Raw genomic sequence first — 12,889 nt, 5'->3', positions numbered from 1 at the left:
AGAACTTCTGAGCCCACAGCCAAGACAGAGGGAAGGGGCACTGATGCCTCAGGAGGCCTGGGCCCGGGACTCTCGGGTGGCCGGGCGCCTCACCAGGCTAGAGTCCTTTTCCTGGGCCAGTTCAGTCTTGAACACTTGGTTCTGGGTCTTCTCCTCCTGTACTGCCTTTTCCAGTCGAAGTATCTCTGCACTCAGCTTTAGGATCTTGTCCTTCTCGGCCTGGGAGACGCCGAAAAGGAAAACGGGAGGGTAAAGGAAATGGGATGCCACTGGCAACAGCACCATTCCTCACTGTGTCTCTTCTTTATTTAACTGAATATTTTGGAGTGATTTCCCCTTCTTGCCTTCCTCATCCCCTGTACCCCCGAATGGAGGAAGGTCCCTGACAGCACAGCGCCTTGCTGATCAGGGATGGGTATCACGGCAGGGCTGGCGCCTAGGACGGTAAATGTTTCTGAATCAAGATGGTAACCAAGACAGGTGCTACAGAGATCAGGATCTAGACACACTGCTCAGGGAGGGGCCACACCTGGACAGCGACTGTACCTCCCTCACAGCCCCTCCCCACCCATAAGTCCTCTAAGGTTCTCACCCCCGTCTCTCTCCTCCCAGGGGATCTGACCACACAGAGGTGCAGGCAGTAGCAGCCAGGAGCCTGCAGGCCCCCCCATCCCTCTACCTCCATACTCTGCAGCAGCCCCGCCCGCTCCTTGCTCCACTGGCTTTTTTCCTCCTTCAAGTGCAGACTGAGCTCAGCCAGCCTGCCGTTGACTCCAGCCACTTCCAGGCGGCTGCGGTGCAGCTCGGCTATGGTGCGGTCCCTGGCTCCTGCTGCGCTGGCCAGCTCCTCCCCAAGAAGGGCGGCTTTCTGCTGGCTCGAGGCTGCAAGCTCCTGGGCCCCTCGAAGCTGCTCCTTCAGGGGCTCCAGCTCAGCCTCAGGAGAAAGGAGGAGATGGTATCAGGGCTCCCAGTGAGTCATTTGTGAGCCCGGATGGTAACTAGGCTCCCTCCACTCCCCCACCGCATCAGGACTCAGGATTGGGTTGTTTAGTCTTGAGCCATGTCTTTCTCCCCTACTTGTCTACAACCAGCCCTGGGACATTTTCCACTCCCTGTTGCCTAGGGGCTTCACTCACCACCCGCTGCTGGGCCTGGCCGAGGGTGTCCTTCATCTGGGCCATCTTGTCCTTCAGTCGCTGGGCCTGAGCACTCTGCTCCTCCTGCCGGCCCCTGGCCTCCTGTAGCTCCAAATTCAAGCGACAGTTCTCCTGCTGTGCCACCTGGAGCTCAGCCTGATGGCAGGAGAGAGCAGGTAAGGAAAGGGGATACATATTTGGGGTGGCCATGGAGGTGGGCCTCTGTGATGAGAGAAGCCAAGGTTCCACTCCTCAGATTTAACACAAACTCAAGCATTCAACCCTGGCCAGCCCTTCCTGGGTTCTCAGTGCAAAGCGTCTCAATCCTGAGCAACCCATCTCCAGTGGCACGGCCTGGGGTCTTCCCCTGCCCCATGTCTGCTTCCCCGCTCTTCCTTTTCGATCAAAACTCAATCTGGATGTCCTGCAGGCCTCTCACACTAGGCATATTCTACCTCCCACTCCACCCCCGTACTTGCCACTCTTGTTTCTGTCCATGGCACTAACTACTTCTCAAGTCACTTGGGCTGGATACCTCAGGGCCACGCGTGGTTCTGTTCTCTCCCTAGTGGCCCATAGGATGGATGCTTCTCCATCCTCCATCTTGTTCACAGCCATTTTCTCTTTTCTACTGTTACCACGACCACATTAGCTCAGGCTCTGGTCATTTCTTGCTTGGACTACTGAATAATCTCACAACTAGCTCATTTTCCACAAGGCAATCAGATTAATAATCTTTTTTCCTTTTCTCCCCTGGCCGCGCTACGTGGCTTGTGGGATCTTAGTTCCCCGACCAGGGATTGAACCCAGGCCCTCAGCAGTGAAAGCGCAGAGTCCTAACCACTGGACTGCACTGGACCGGAATTCCCAGATTAATCTTCTTTAAGAACGTTCTTTAAGTACGTGTCCCCCACTTGAAAATCATCAATGCCGCTCACTGCTTACAGAATAAAGACTAAACTCAAGAACCTCTACAATCTGACCTAGGCCTTACCTCAAACTCTTTACCCACACATTCAACTGCTCTGAGTGTCCTGGACTCTAAGCCTTTGCTCATGTTTTTTGGGGTTTTTTTTTTTTAGAATTTATTTATTTTTTATTTATGTATTTACTTTTGTATTTATTTATTTATTTATGGCTGCATTGGGTCTCTGTTGCTGCGCGCGGGCTTTCTCTAGTTGCGGCGAGCGGGGGCTACTCTTCGTTGTCGTGCACGGGCTTCTCATTGCAGTGGCTTCTCTCGTTGCAGAGCACGGGATCTAGGCGCTCGGGCTTCAGTAGCTGTGGAGCTCGGGCTAAGTAGTCGTGGCTTGCAGGCTCTAGAGCGCAGGCTCAGTAGTTGTGGCACACGGGCTGAGGTGCTCCGTGGCATGTGTGATCCTCCCGGACCAGGTCTCGAACCTGTGTCCCCTGCATTGGCGGGCGGATTCTTAACCACTGCGCCACCAGGGAAGCCCCTCATGTGTTCCTCTGTTCCTAGAATGGCCTCCCTCTCATCTCTGTCCACTCAAATTCTACCTACTCTTCACTGCTGAGCAAATGGTTTTCAGACCATCTCCCATAGAAGCCTAGGGTTCTGATGAAGCCATTTAAAGGCTGAAATATTTGATTTCAACTTCTTCCAAATTATGAAAAATTATGTTGAAAAACAATGCACAAACTCACAAGTTAGCACACTGGAGATCATCAAGCACGATATGTGCTTCCAGGTTAATTCATTTTTGTGCAAAGCTCAGAATAAAGTTTCAATTGTATTTTCTATTGACGTGGAGGGCAAACTGAGATCGCAAGGTAGAAGCTTAAAAATTATCATTTGCACCTGCTTGTGCGTGAGACTCAAGGTCTCAATACTGTACAACCATGACACAATACAGAACCATATTAGCTGCTGAGGCTGACAAAACAGTCGTCCATAACCTCCAATTTCCAAGTTTGGTATCCATCAGAATTATCTAATTGCTTTCATTGCTTTATAAGTAAATGTTATACATTTGAATTTATAAAAGTAAATTTATAGTAAAGCACTGGATGGATAATTGAGAAAGCAAACCAACTCTGAGCCCTTACCTCGCTTTGCTCCTTGTCTGCCTGCACTTCCTTCAGCTGCCCAAGGAGCTTCTCTTGTTCCCGAGTCAGGGCCTTCACTGTGTCTCTAACCCTGTGAGTGGTGGATGCAATGTCAGAAGACCGACTGGTCACCAGAGAAGGAACAAAGACTCAGACTTCTGTCTTGAGCCCTTCTGCTGGGGCTCCTCTAGCCCAGACCTCCACTTCTCTCTGGGATGCCCTAATCCCCAAACCAAGACGATCCAGTTCTAAGCCCCAAGTACCCAAGATTCCTAGTTTTAGAGCACAATATAGAAATAAACAGTTGTTCTTTTCTCTTTATGTATCACTTTAAGGGATGTTCTGCTGATGGCTTCCCAGTTGTTTGCACTGAATCAAGAGACCGGAATTTAGTCTTTTCTAGACAAGGGGCAGTCATTATTGATGATAAACTTTTGATCTAGGTCAGAAGTCGGCAGATGTTATCTGTAAAGGGCCTGACAGTAAATATTTTAGGCTCTGCAGGCCATGTGGACTTCTGTGGCAACCTCTCAACACTGCCACTGGAGTGTGGAAGCAGCCATGGACAATATGTAAATGAATGAGTATGGCTGTTCCAATAAAACTCTATTTATGAACACTGGAATTTGAATTTCATATGATTTTCACATGTCACAAAATATTACTCTTCTTTTGTTTTTCAACCATTAAAAATTGTCGAAACCATTCTTACCTTGTGGGCTGTACAAAACCACGTGCGTGGCAGGCTGGAATTGGCATGTGGGCCACAGTTTGCTGACCCCTGGTCTACACAGTCCCTGATCTTTTCCAGATGCTCGGTTTGATCCCAATTTTTCTATTCCATGATTTAGAACCTAGACATTTAGTATCTCCCTAGGGCAAGACTAACATATCCTGGACTGAAGAAGCCTTAGTGATCAACTCACTTTTTACTCTGGGTCTTGGATAGCATGCCTCTTTCCTTTAAAGAGTTTTTCTAAAAATATCAAATCTACCAGTACTGAATGAAAGAAACTTAATTATGTCATTTGATGAAAGAAGTGTTTCTCCTGGTGAAAATCTGAAGGACAGGCATGGGAGGTGGTCAATATTCGTGCTATTTGGTAGAAAGAATAGTTGTCTGGCAGACGAAAGAAATTTATTCTATGTGGCTCCAGAGGTCTAAACCAGGACCAAGGAATGAAAGTTATAGGAGGGTAAATACAACACAAGAGATACAAAAATGACAGCTGTCTGATATTGAAAGAGGCTGCCTTCTGAGGTAGTGATCTTCCCTCACATACCCTCTTAAATACTTTACATTCCTCCCAATGCTAAGATTCTATGATTTGTACCTTTTTTTCAGGGCAGAGATCCCATAACATTTCTGGATCACCAGTTCTAACATTTCCTAATAGAACAGAGTCTAATCTTATGCTTTGCTGAGGTAAAATCTGAAATCCATCCTCTCTTGTCTTGCCTGGACCATCCTATCCATTTTCTTCTTCCAAATCCTCCACTCCTAGCTCCTGCTTTGCCTTTGCCGCACAATAAACGGTAATGATGATTATTTCCGAAGGTGAGGAATACAGAATAGGTTAGGGAAGATGGAAGCGAGCTTGGCAGAAAAATTACCCCTGGTAATTGGAATACCCTGAGTGAGGTTGAGAAGGGAAAGAGAAACCATGTGAGATGGAGAGCAGGTCTTGCCTACCTGACACGGCAGGCTGGTGTTCGAGGGTCACAGGAAGCAAAGGGAAGTAATGGGGGTAGAGGGGTCCCCTCACCTGTCCAGCTCCACCTCTTTCGTCAGCACCTTCTCACTGATAGTCTGGATGTCATCCTCCAGCTCCAGGATGCGGGCCACGTGGTCTCCCTGTTGCCGGCTCAGGACGTCCCTCTCTTCTGTGAGCTCCCCGTGGGACCGGGAAAGCCCCTGGAATTAAGGTTCCCCAAGAAGAAGAGGGAAGCTGAGATTCATCTCTCAAAGAGTGCAGTAAAGGCTTAGGAGGAGAATTCCTAAGTTTGACTATCCACCCTTCTACCCGGTCACCTTCCTTGAAGAAGAAACTGTAAGGGAACATCCCCTTCCCGGTGAAGATGGCCACGTCCACCCTAACTCAGCACTCCTGTGTTCAGAGAACTGAGCCCCACTACAAATTTGGGACGTGTCTCCCATCATATCCAGTTTAACACTACTTGTGACCCCCTAAACCTCTATCTTAGATGCCAGAACCATCTTAACAGCCCACTAATGTCTCCCCTTTACTGTCTTCACTGGGTTCAGATTTTGGACCCCAGGTGAGCAGGCAGGCCCCTCCCCCCAGCAGCCCTGCTCCCACCTTGTACTGCTCCTTCAGTGCCACGTGCTCCTGCCTGGAGGATGCCAGAGCCGTCTCGAGCTCCTGTACTCGGCTCCTCAGCTCTGTCACCTGCCCCTCCAGCTGCAGCTTCAGCTGCATCAGGTCATTCCTCTCTTGCTGGCTCTCATCCAGCTGGTTCTACAGGGGACGGGGTGAGAAGGGGAGTCTGCCTGTGAAGTGCCCATTCCCAGGTCCCATCCCCACCGCTCTGCAGATGCATGTCAGGGCTGGGAAGTTACATCAGTACAGGCTATAAAGAGGCGAATCAGGGGAGGCTTGGTGTGCTACTGAATCCTGCCCACCACCCATCAGACACACCAGCTCCCGGCACTCGGAACTGCCCACCCCTCTTATGTTTTCCCCGCTGAGGCCAGATCCCTCCTTTGCCCAGCAATTGCAGGAACCCCTTGTCTGGCAGAAGTCTTTCTCAATCCACACAGACAAAGGGGATGGTTCCTCTAATTTTACCCTATCTGTTCTGGAGTCAGACAGATGTGGGTTTAAATCTCCAATACAATTTTTACTAGCTAGTCACCTAGCTGAACAAGTTACTTAACTGAACAAGTTACTTAACTTCTCTGAATCTCTCTCCTCATCTGTAATGTGATCCCTTAGCCTGGGTTGTTTTAAGGTTTAAATGAGAACAATGAATGTAAAAACAGAACACGGGTACGAGATCACCCACCTCTGGCTTATGTAAGATATAAACATCTTCCTATTCTTCTATTGATTCCATATGCTTAGAGGGTTCCACAGGGCAGGAGTTTGTGTAAATCACAAACTACTCATTCCCACCTGCTGAGCTTTCCTCAGGCCTGTCCTCTTGTCTGGGGAATGTACTTCCTTCCCACCTAGTCCTGTCCTTCACCTTCCTTCAGGAAGTCTTCTTTGCTAACATCTGCCTCCACTCCCTAATTCTTCTCTATTTGGCCCAACAGAAAAATAATACAAGCTACATAAATAATTTAAAATTTTCTAGTAGACACTTAAGAAAAGCAGTAAGAAGCAGATGGAATTCATTTATCTAACCCAGTCAATCCAAAATGTTATCATTTCAACATGTAATCAATAGAAACAATTATTGAGATCTTTTACATTCTTTGTGTGTGTGTGTGTGTGTGTGTGTGTGTGTGTGTGTGTGTTTTGGCTGCGCCACGCAGCTTGTGTAAACTCAGGTCCTTGGCAGTGAGAGTGTGGAGTCCTAACCAGTACACCGCCAGGGAATTCCCTACATTCTTTTTTTAAATACTAAGTCTTCAAATCCGGTGTGTATTTTATCCATACAGAACACCTCAATTTAGACCACTCACATTTCAAGTGCTTAAGAGCCACATGAGGGTAGTGGCTGCACAGGTCTGGGGCCCTACTGATCTGCTCTCACTCCTCACTTTCCCTGGAAGTGGGCCTCATCCTCCCCTTCCTTGCAATGTTCCTTCCCCGCGTGGCCTCTCTCTACCCTTTGCATCTTCCTCTAGTGCCTAGGGAAGGCTCCTGGAGAAGGAAGGCTCAAAAAATTCTTAGGAAATCTTGAGTGACGTTGGCCTGTGGGTGGCTTGCTTTCCTACCCTATGTGTTCGTGTCTGTCTGTGTCAGACTGAGACTTTCCTGTAGGCAAGGCTTTGTATAACTCCCAGTGAGGTCTGCAGTTGAGGCTACAGCGAGGGGAGAGTGAAGCAGGAAGGCGCCCCTTGCAAGGCTATCCTCCTGCGCCCTCGCTCAGGAGGAGCTCTGTTGCTCTGCTCTTACCTGCAGCACAGTTGCCTTGGGAACAACCAGCAGGATGTCAGAGCCGCCGTCAGTCTCCTCCAGGGTCACCAGTTCATCCATGGGCCGTGGCTCTCGGAACTGGAAAGGGGGGCTCTGCCCACACACCCGGCCCTGGCGGTTCACGTACCGGAACTGGTAGAGCTGGGCTCCGGGTTTGGGCAGGTAGCTGGCTGTGGGAAGAAGTACAGACCCAGGACCCCAATATGATCCCAGGCCCTCAAGTGCTCAGCAGGTTCCCCTTCCCCTTGATATCTCTTATTATCCATTGTCTTTGGCCTCAGCCCCTTGTTACCTGTTCTATAGACTGTTTTCTCTCCTCTCCACCTCCCACAGGCTATTTCTGATCCCTGGGATACTCTTCTCCCTCCTTTCTGCCTAGCCTTCTCTTTCCTCTCTTTCCCAAACCTACCCTCCTTAATAACAACAACAACAACAATGCTAGTTACCATTTTCTGAGTACCCATTATGTACCAGGCACTTTGCTAACAGCTTTATCTGTATCATTTAAAATTTTCAGATTGTCCCTGTAAGCCAGGCATCCCCTTTTACTGTTAAGATAACAGACACAGAGAGGGTAAATAATTTGCTCAAGGTCAAACAGCTTGTAAGTAATTAGAGCTGAGATTTGAACCCGGGTCTTTCAAAATCTAATGACCATCTTCTTGTTAATATATGAAGCCACTTTTCCCTCTTCCCTACCCCCTAGTCCCACAAGAAGAGTTCCTCCTTTTTTGGTAAGAGGCAGGACTAGCGGCCCTTTTACAGTTCCTTTCTTGTCTGAATCCCTGATTCTTTGAAAATCCCATGATTCTGTATCTGCTGAGACCACTACCCTCTTCCAAACCTCCATCCCCTTGACTCCTACCTCCCGGTTTTCCCTCTTCCCTTGTACCTTGGAACTGGACACTGGCATGGATGGGGGAACCATCAGTTGCACTTTCAGGCACCGAAGACCACACAAACGTGTGGTAATCCCGGACACAGGCAGCCTCCACCTGTCAAAGCCCACGGTGGGAGAGGGGTATAGTGATGCAACTACCAGCTCCGGAAGGTGGAAAAGGCTGAGGGATTGAACCAGGGGTGGGTAGGATGGTGTTGCAGTGGCAAGGATGCTGAGAGACAGGGAAAGTGGAGGGATGCTAGTGTGTCAGGAGAGAGCAAGGCTAAGATGGGGAGATGAGCTTTGCTTACACACATGGCCTTGTCACCTGTGACATCTTTCTCCCTTCCTCTCTATCATCATGAGGTTGAGAATTCAGAAACCAAATCATTCCCCTTATTCCAGACAACCCATGGCCCGTAAGCCTGAGCCAAAAGGGGGTCCTGGGATACCTTGAAGATGCCAATCCAGTCGCTGGCACTGGGCACAGTGCCTGGGGGGAGCGTGTAGTGACACTCCACCTTGGTGTTGGGGATGTAGGTCCGGGCTACATTCAGAAAGTTGACTCCACCCCGGGATGGTGCCCGGCTTAGCGATGATTCTTCCATTCTGGCCCTGAGATGGCTGCCCTCCTATGAAACGAAGATTGAATATCCTGAAGTCTCTCCCCCTCCGCCTCTCTGCCCCCCAACTCTGTCCCCACCCACAGCCCCTGCTCCTGGAGATGAAGGTGTATCTGGTTTCCAGCCCCTGAGGGTTATGGGACCCTTTAAAGGTATCAATCTTAGTCTCTAGGGCATAGGTCTGGCCTTCTGGGTCAGTACCCATCCTGGCTCACACTGTACCCTCTGAGTCACAGACTCTCCCTAGAGGTAAGAGCTCTCTAATTTCTGCTCCCTTTTCACAGCCCCATTGACCAAGCCTCAGTCTCCCAGGCTCGGCCTCCTGCAGTCCCTCCTTTTCCATCTCTTAGTAGCCTTGACCATTCCAAATTCTTCAGCCTTCATCTCCCCACCCCATCCCCTACATCTTCTGGCTCTTGAATTCAACATCCAACTGAGGTGGGGGGCCCCCTCATTCTGAGCAGGCCTTCTTGCCCACTCCAGCTATACCCAGGAATGACTTAGGACACCTGAAAACAGCAACTCTCTCTGAAAGTAATGAGTGAGTCTTTGGAGCTGGAATATGGCTGGGGGTAGGAAGAGACCAATCTTCAAGCCCCTGAACTCTCACCCTCTCTCCCCGTCTCTCAGCTGTCTTCCACCATGAGCAAAAAAAAAAAAAAAAAAAAAAAAAAAAAAAGCCTGCAGAGACAAGAGACAAAGGGAAAGGGAGGATAAAAGGAAAGATAGGTTCTGTCCCTCACTCATTCCTCCAGGAAATCAAGAATTCTGGAGGCGGCTGCTTCAAGGGTGGAGTGAAACACTCAGCAGGAACGTGGTGCTGCGGGGAGATGGAATGTGGGGGCCTGGAGCCAGGAAAGCCCCACCCCCGGATAGGGACAGCCTGGAAGTAAGGGGCCCTGGGAAGGGAAATGTACACATAATGTTGAGAGAAGGAGAAATGGTTCAAAAAGAACCTCATATTCTTCTCTTCAGGTCTTGCCAAGAGCAGGGCTAGAGACCTACTGGTTTGACGGTTCGTTAACCCATCGCTAGTATTCCCCTCCCCCCCCCACTTTCTCTGCTCCCCTTAGCCTCAATTCTAAGTGCCTGAACCCTTCCATCTGCTTGGATTGGTAGTTGGAGGCATGCTATAGGATGGGATTAAGACGAAGTGTTCCAAGTTAGGTGGGGAGAGTTCAATGGAAAATATGAGGCTAGGGTGAGGAAAGATAACAACAGTCAAGAGAACTCTTAAGCCCAGGGCTGTGAGATGGTCCTTGTCATCTCTCATCTCCAGCCCACTGAGCTTTGTCCTGTGTCAGTCACAGTAATGCACGTCCAATCAACCATGGCCACTAGTCATGTGCACGCCCCCAAACATCACAAACCCACACCAGGCTGAAGCCAGGTGGGTAGGGACTTTAAAAGAGGACAGAAAATCAGTAAAGAAGGGAAGGTGGGCCAGCTCCACAAAAAGGAGCTACTTCTCCCTCCAAAATGGAGACTGAATTGACGACAAGAAGTTTCTCTGAATTTTCATCTCTCTGAAAAATCCCTGGTTAAAACTAGTCCATGTTTCTTTCCAAATACAATTCTTCTGACTTTCTAAGAGGGGGTGAACTGTCCTCAAAGACATTGTCCTGGGGACCCCAACTATTCCCCACAAACAAAATTCAAAAAAGCTGGAAATATCCCCCAGGCCTGAATGAGAGCTCTGGGCAACTAAGGTGTATATGTGTAGCCAGATTCAGGTGTTTGCATGGGGTGGGGAGGGGGGTGTCCCCATTCCCCCCACGCTGTAGGGCTCTAGAGTTCTTTGACACTTTACACCTTGGAAGGTCCCCCTCCGCCAAGGGATTCAGCGTGGTAAAGGCCTCTGGATTGGTGGCGGGGCGCGGATGTTTGGCGGTTTGGGGGATTAGGGGTAAGGGAAGGTTTGTGGGGTCAAGTCTTGCCGGGCCGAGAACAAGCAGACTTAAGCCTCCCTCACAACTCCCTTAGGCCTATCAAGCTTTATAGAGAAGGACTGAGAGGGAGGCGAGAACAGTCAGGGGGCAGCCCCGATCAGGGCCCCCTTGAGACCAAGAACTCCCGAAACAGTGGGGTGGCTTCTCCAGCACGGAAAGTGTTAACACCCAAACGCTCCTGCTTCCCCCTTCTACGGTTCCCTTAGATTATCCTTTCACAGACTGGAAAGTGGGGGGATCCCCCATAAGATCGCCCCCAAATTAGGCCAAGTTTCTTACCCCACAGACGGATCAGCTGTCCCCTCACCTTTCACCAACAACAAAAACAGCACTCGGCTCCGAGAAGGGGAGGGAGAAGGGTGGGCGCGAGGGCTTCTGGGGTTTGTGGTTCCTCCGCACCTTTTTTGCCAGTGAGCTTAAGCGGATCTGGGACTACATGTGCCAGGAGGCTGTGCGCAAGGAGGGCGGAGTACAGGGCGGCCGTGGTAGCGGCGTCACCGCCGCATCCTGGGAGACGTAGTTCTCACTTCCGCGGCAGCAAGTGAGGGTGTGGCGAGCAAAGGACTTCACGGCCCAAGATTCCTTGCGAGGGGGCAGGCTATATGAGTGGCGACTGCTGGTTGGCACCGTGCGTGGTTGGGGGTGGGGAGGAGTTACGGCTCTAACGCCCCCTGTGTAATACTTCTGAGAGGGCCGAAGGAGTTCGAGTACACACTCTCGTTTACTTTTAACACCAACTTGCGAGGTAGGCAGTTTTGTTATCCACCCTTTACGGATGAAGAAACTAAAGCCCAGAACGGTAACGGAACCTGTCTAAAGTATCAAAGCTATGAGATGGTAGGATTGCACGACTCCAAGTTCTCTCGCCACTACATCACAGCTACGTACCATTTAGGGGATAGGAAACTGTATAACAGCTGTGGTAGCAGGTTCTCCTTTGCTTCAGCCTCAGGGACAGCCCCTGTAAAAACTATGTTGTGTGCCCCGCTGACCGTTTTTTTCCAACTTGAAGGTTTCACTGCCAGGGGCCTGCCAGTACTCACAGTCCTGGCCTGGGCATCCCTGGAATGGCCTCTTGGTCCAGGAGGAGGATCCATTGTCTGACGTGGTGGTGTGGGGAGAGGGGGGAAGCTGAAGTGAGAAGAATCAAGTTGAAAAGGGAACCTGGCATAATTCAGGACGGGTCACAATTCAGAAACAAGACACTTGTGGGGCTAGTTTGCCCAAGCCTCTTAACTGGTTTAAATTAATTAGGATAACAATCCATGTGCTTTTGTTTAGAAGAGGTGAAAGATTCACACTCCTCCCGCACCCCCGAGTCACATTAAAGACTTGGGCATCCTGCTCCCCCTACCTGCTCTGGACCCTCCCAAGTAGTCTGAGGCATTCAAAATGATCTCTCTCTCTGTCTCCGTATTAGGGATTACAGTCTAAAGATTGATTTGATCTTCCTGGGTGCCTGCTTTAATTCTCTGCTGCATTGTTACGGAGTCTCTGCCTTTTCTAAGTTTTGGGGTAGTATTTTGCTTTTATGACTGAATAGGGTGGTTGGTGCCTGCCCTTGGGTGCCTTTCATCTGAAGATCTCCAAGCACTTAACAATAAGTCATTGGGCTTCACAAACATTAAGGTGACATGTCTGTGTCATTAGTCAGGATTTATGAGTTACGGAACAAGCTGGTGGTTGCAGAGATGGCTCAAGGTCCTGGGGTGGGTTCAGAGTGAGGCCTGTTCAGGGACCCAAGTCTCAGTTGTTCTTGGTTTTTGTCTTCCACCCAGAATAAAGGCTTGGGCATCCTGCTCCCCCTACTCAGTCTCAGCTGGAGCTAAAAATAACAACTTCCGTTTACTGGGTGTTTACCATGTGTTTAAACTATGCTAAGGATTTTTCCATTTAATACAACAGTCTTATATAGTAGGCCTTATTATCAACCCCATTTTACATATGATGAAAATTGAGGCACAGACAATTAAGAGAGTTACCTGGGGTCATCCAACTAGTAAGTGGTAGAATCAGGATTCAAGCACAGCTAGTCAGTACACCATATTACCACCCCAGAAACTCCTCTTATGGAATACTAACACCCTTTGTTCTAAGGAACAGTGCTGTTATTCAGGGGACAAGT

At 49.5% G+C, this 12,889-nt stretch overlaps 1 protein-coding gene across 3 annotated transcripts; it reads right to left on the bottom strand.

Moving 5' to 3' along the window:
* Positions 1-6: 6 nt before the first annotated feature.
* On the bottom strand, positions 7-11,126 carry LOC102990165 (calcium-binding and coiled-coil domain-containing protein 1). Of its 3 annotated transcripts, none has more exons than XM_028486305.2 (10): positions 11,044-11,126; positions 8,645-8,824; positions 8,205-8,307; positions 7,292-7,482; positions 5,525-5,683; positions 4,970-5,118; positions 3,204-3,294; positions 1,137-1,292; positions 680-934; positions 8-219 (listed from the first exon to the last, which is right to left on the bottom strand). In XM_028486305.2, exons 2-10 carry the CDS (start codon positions 8,798-8,800, stop codon positions 49-51), a joined length of 1,431 nt encoding a protein of 476 aa, XP_028342106.1. In that variant the 5' UTR covers positions 8,801-8,824; positions 11,044-11,126; the 3' UTR covers positions 8-48. The 3 variants fall into 3 exon arrangements, with proteins under 3 accessions (XP_054939289.1, XP_028342106.1, XP_028342107.1); XM_028486306.2 differs by lacking the exon at positions 11,044-11,126 and adding an exon at positions 9,426-9,442; XM_055083314.1 differs by lacking the exons at positions 680-934; positions 11,044-11,126 and adding an exon at positions 9,426-9,442 and having other exon boundaries at positions 7-219.
* Positions 11,127-12,889: the final 1,763 nt, after the last annotated feature.

Source organism: Physeter macrocephalus, unplaced genomic scaffold (genome assembly GCF_002837175.3).
Source record: "Physeter macrocephalus isolate SW-GA unplaced genomic scaffold, ASM283717v5 random_791, whole genome shotgun sequence".
Lineage (NCBI taxonomy): Eukaryota > Metazoa > Chordata > Mammalia > Artiodactyla > Physeteridae > Physeter > Physeter macrocephalus.
Note: the sequence above shows the minus strand (reverse complement) of the source record. Positions and strands in the feature narration are given on the sequence as shown.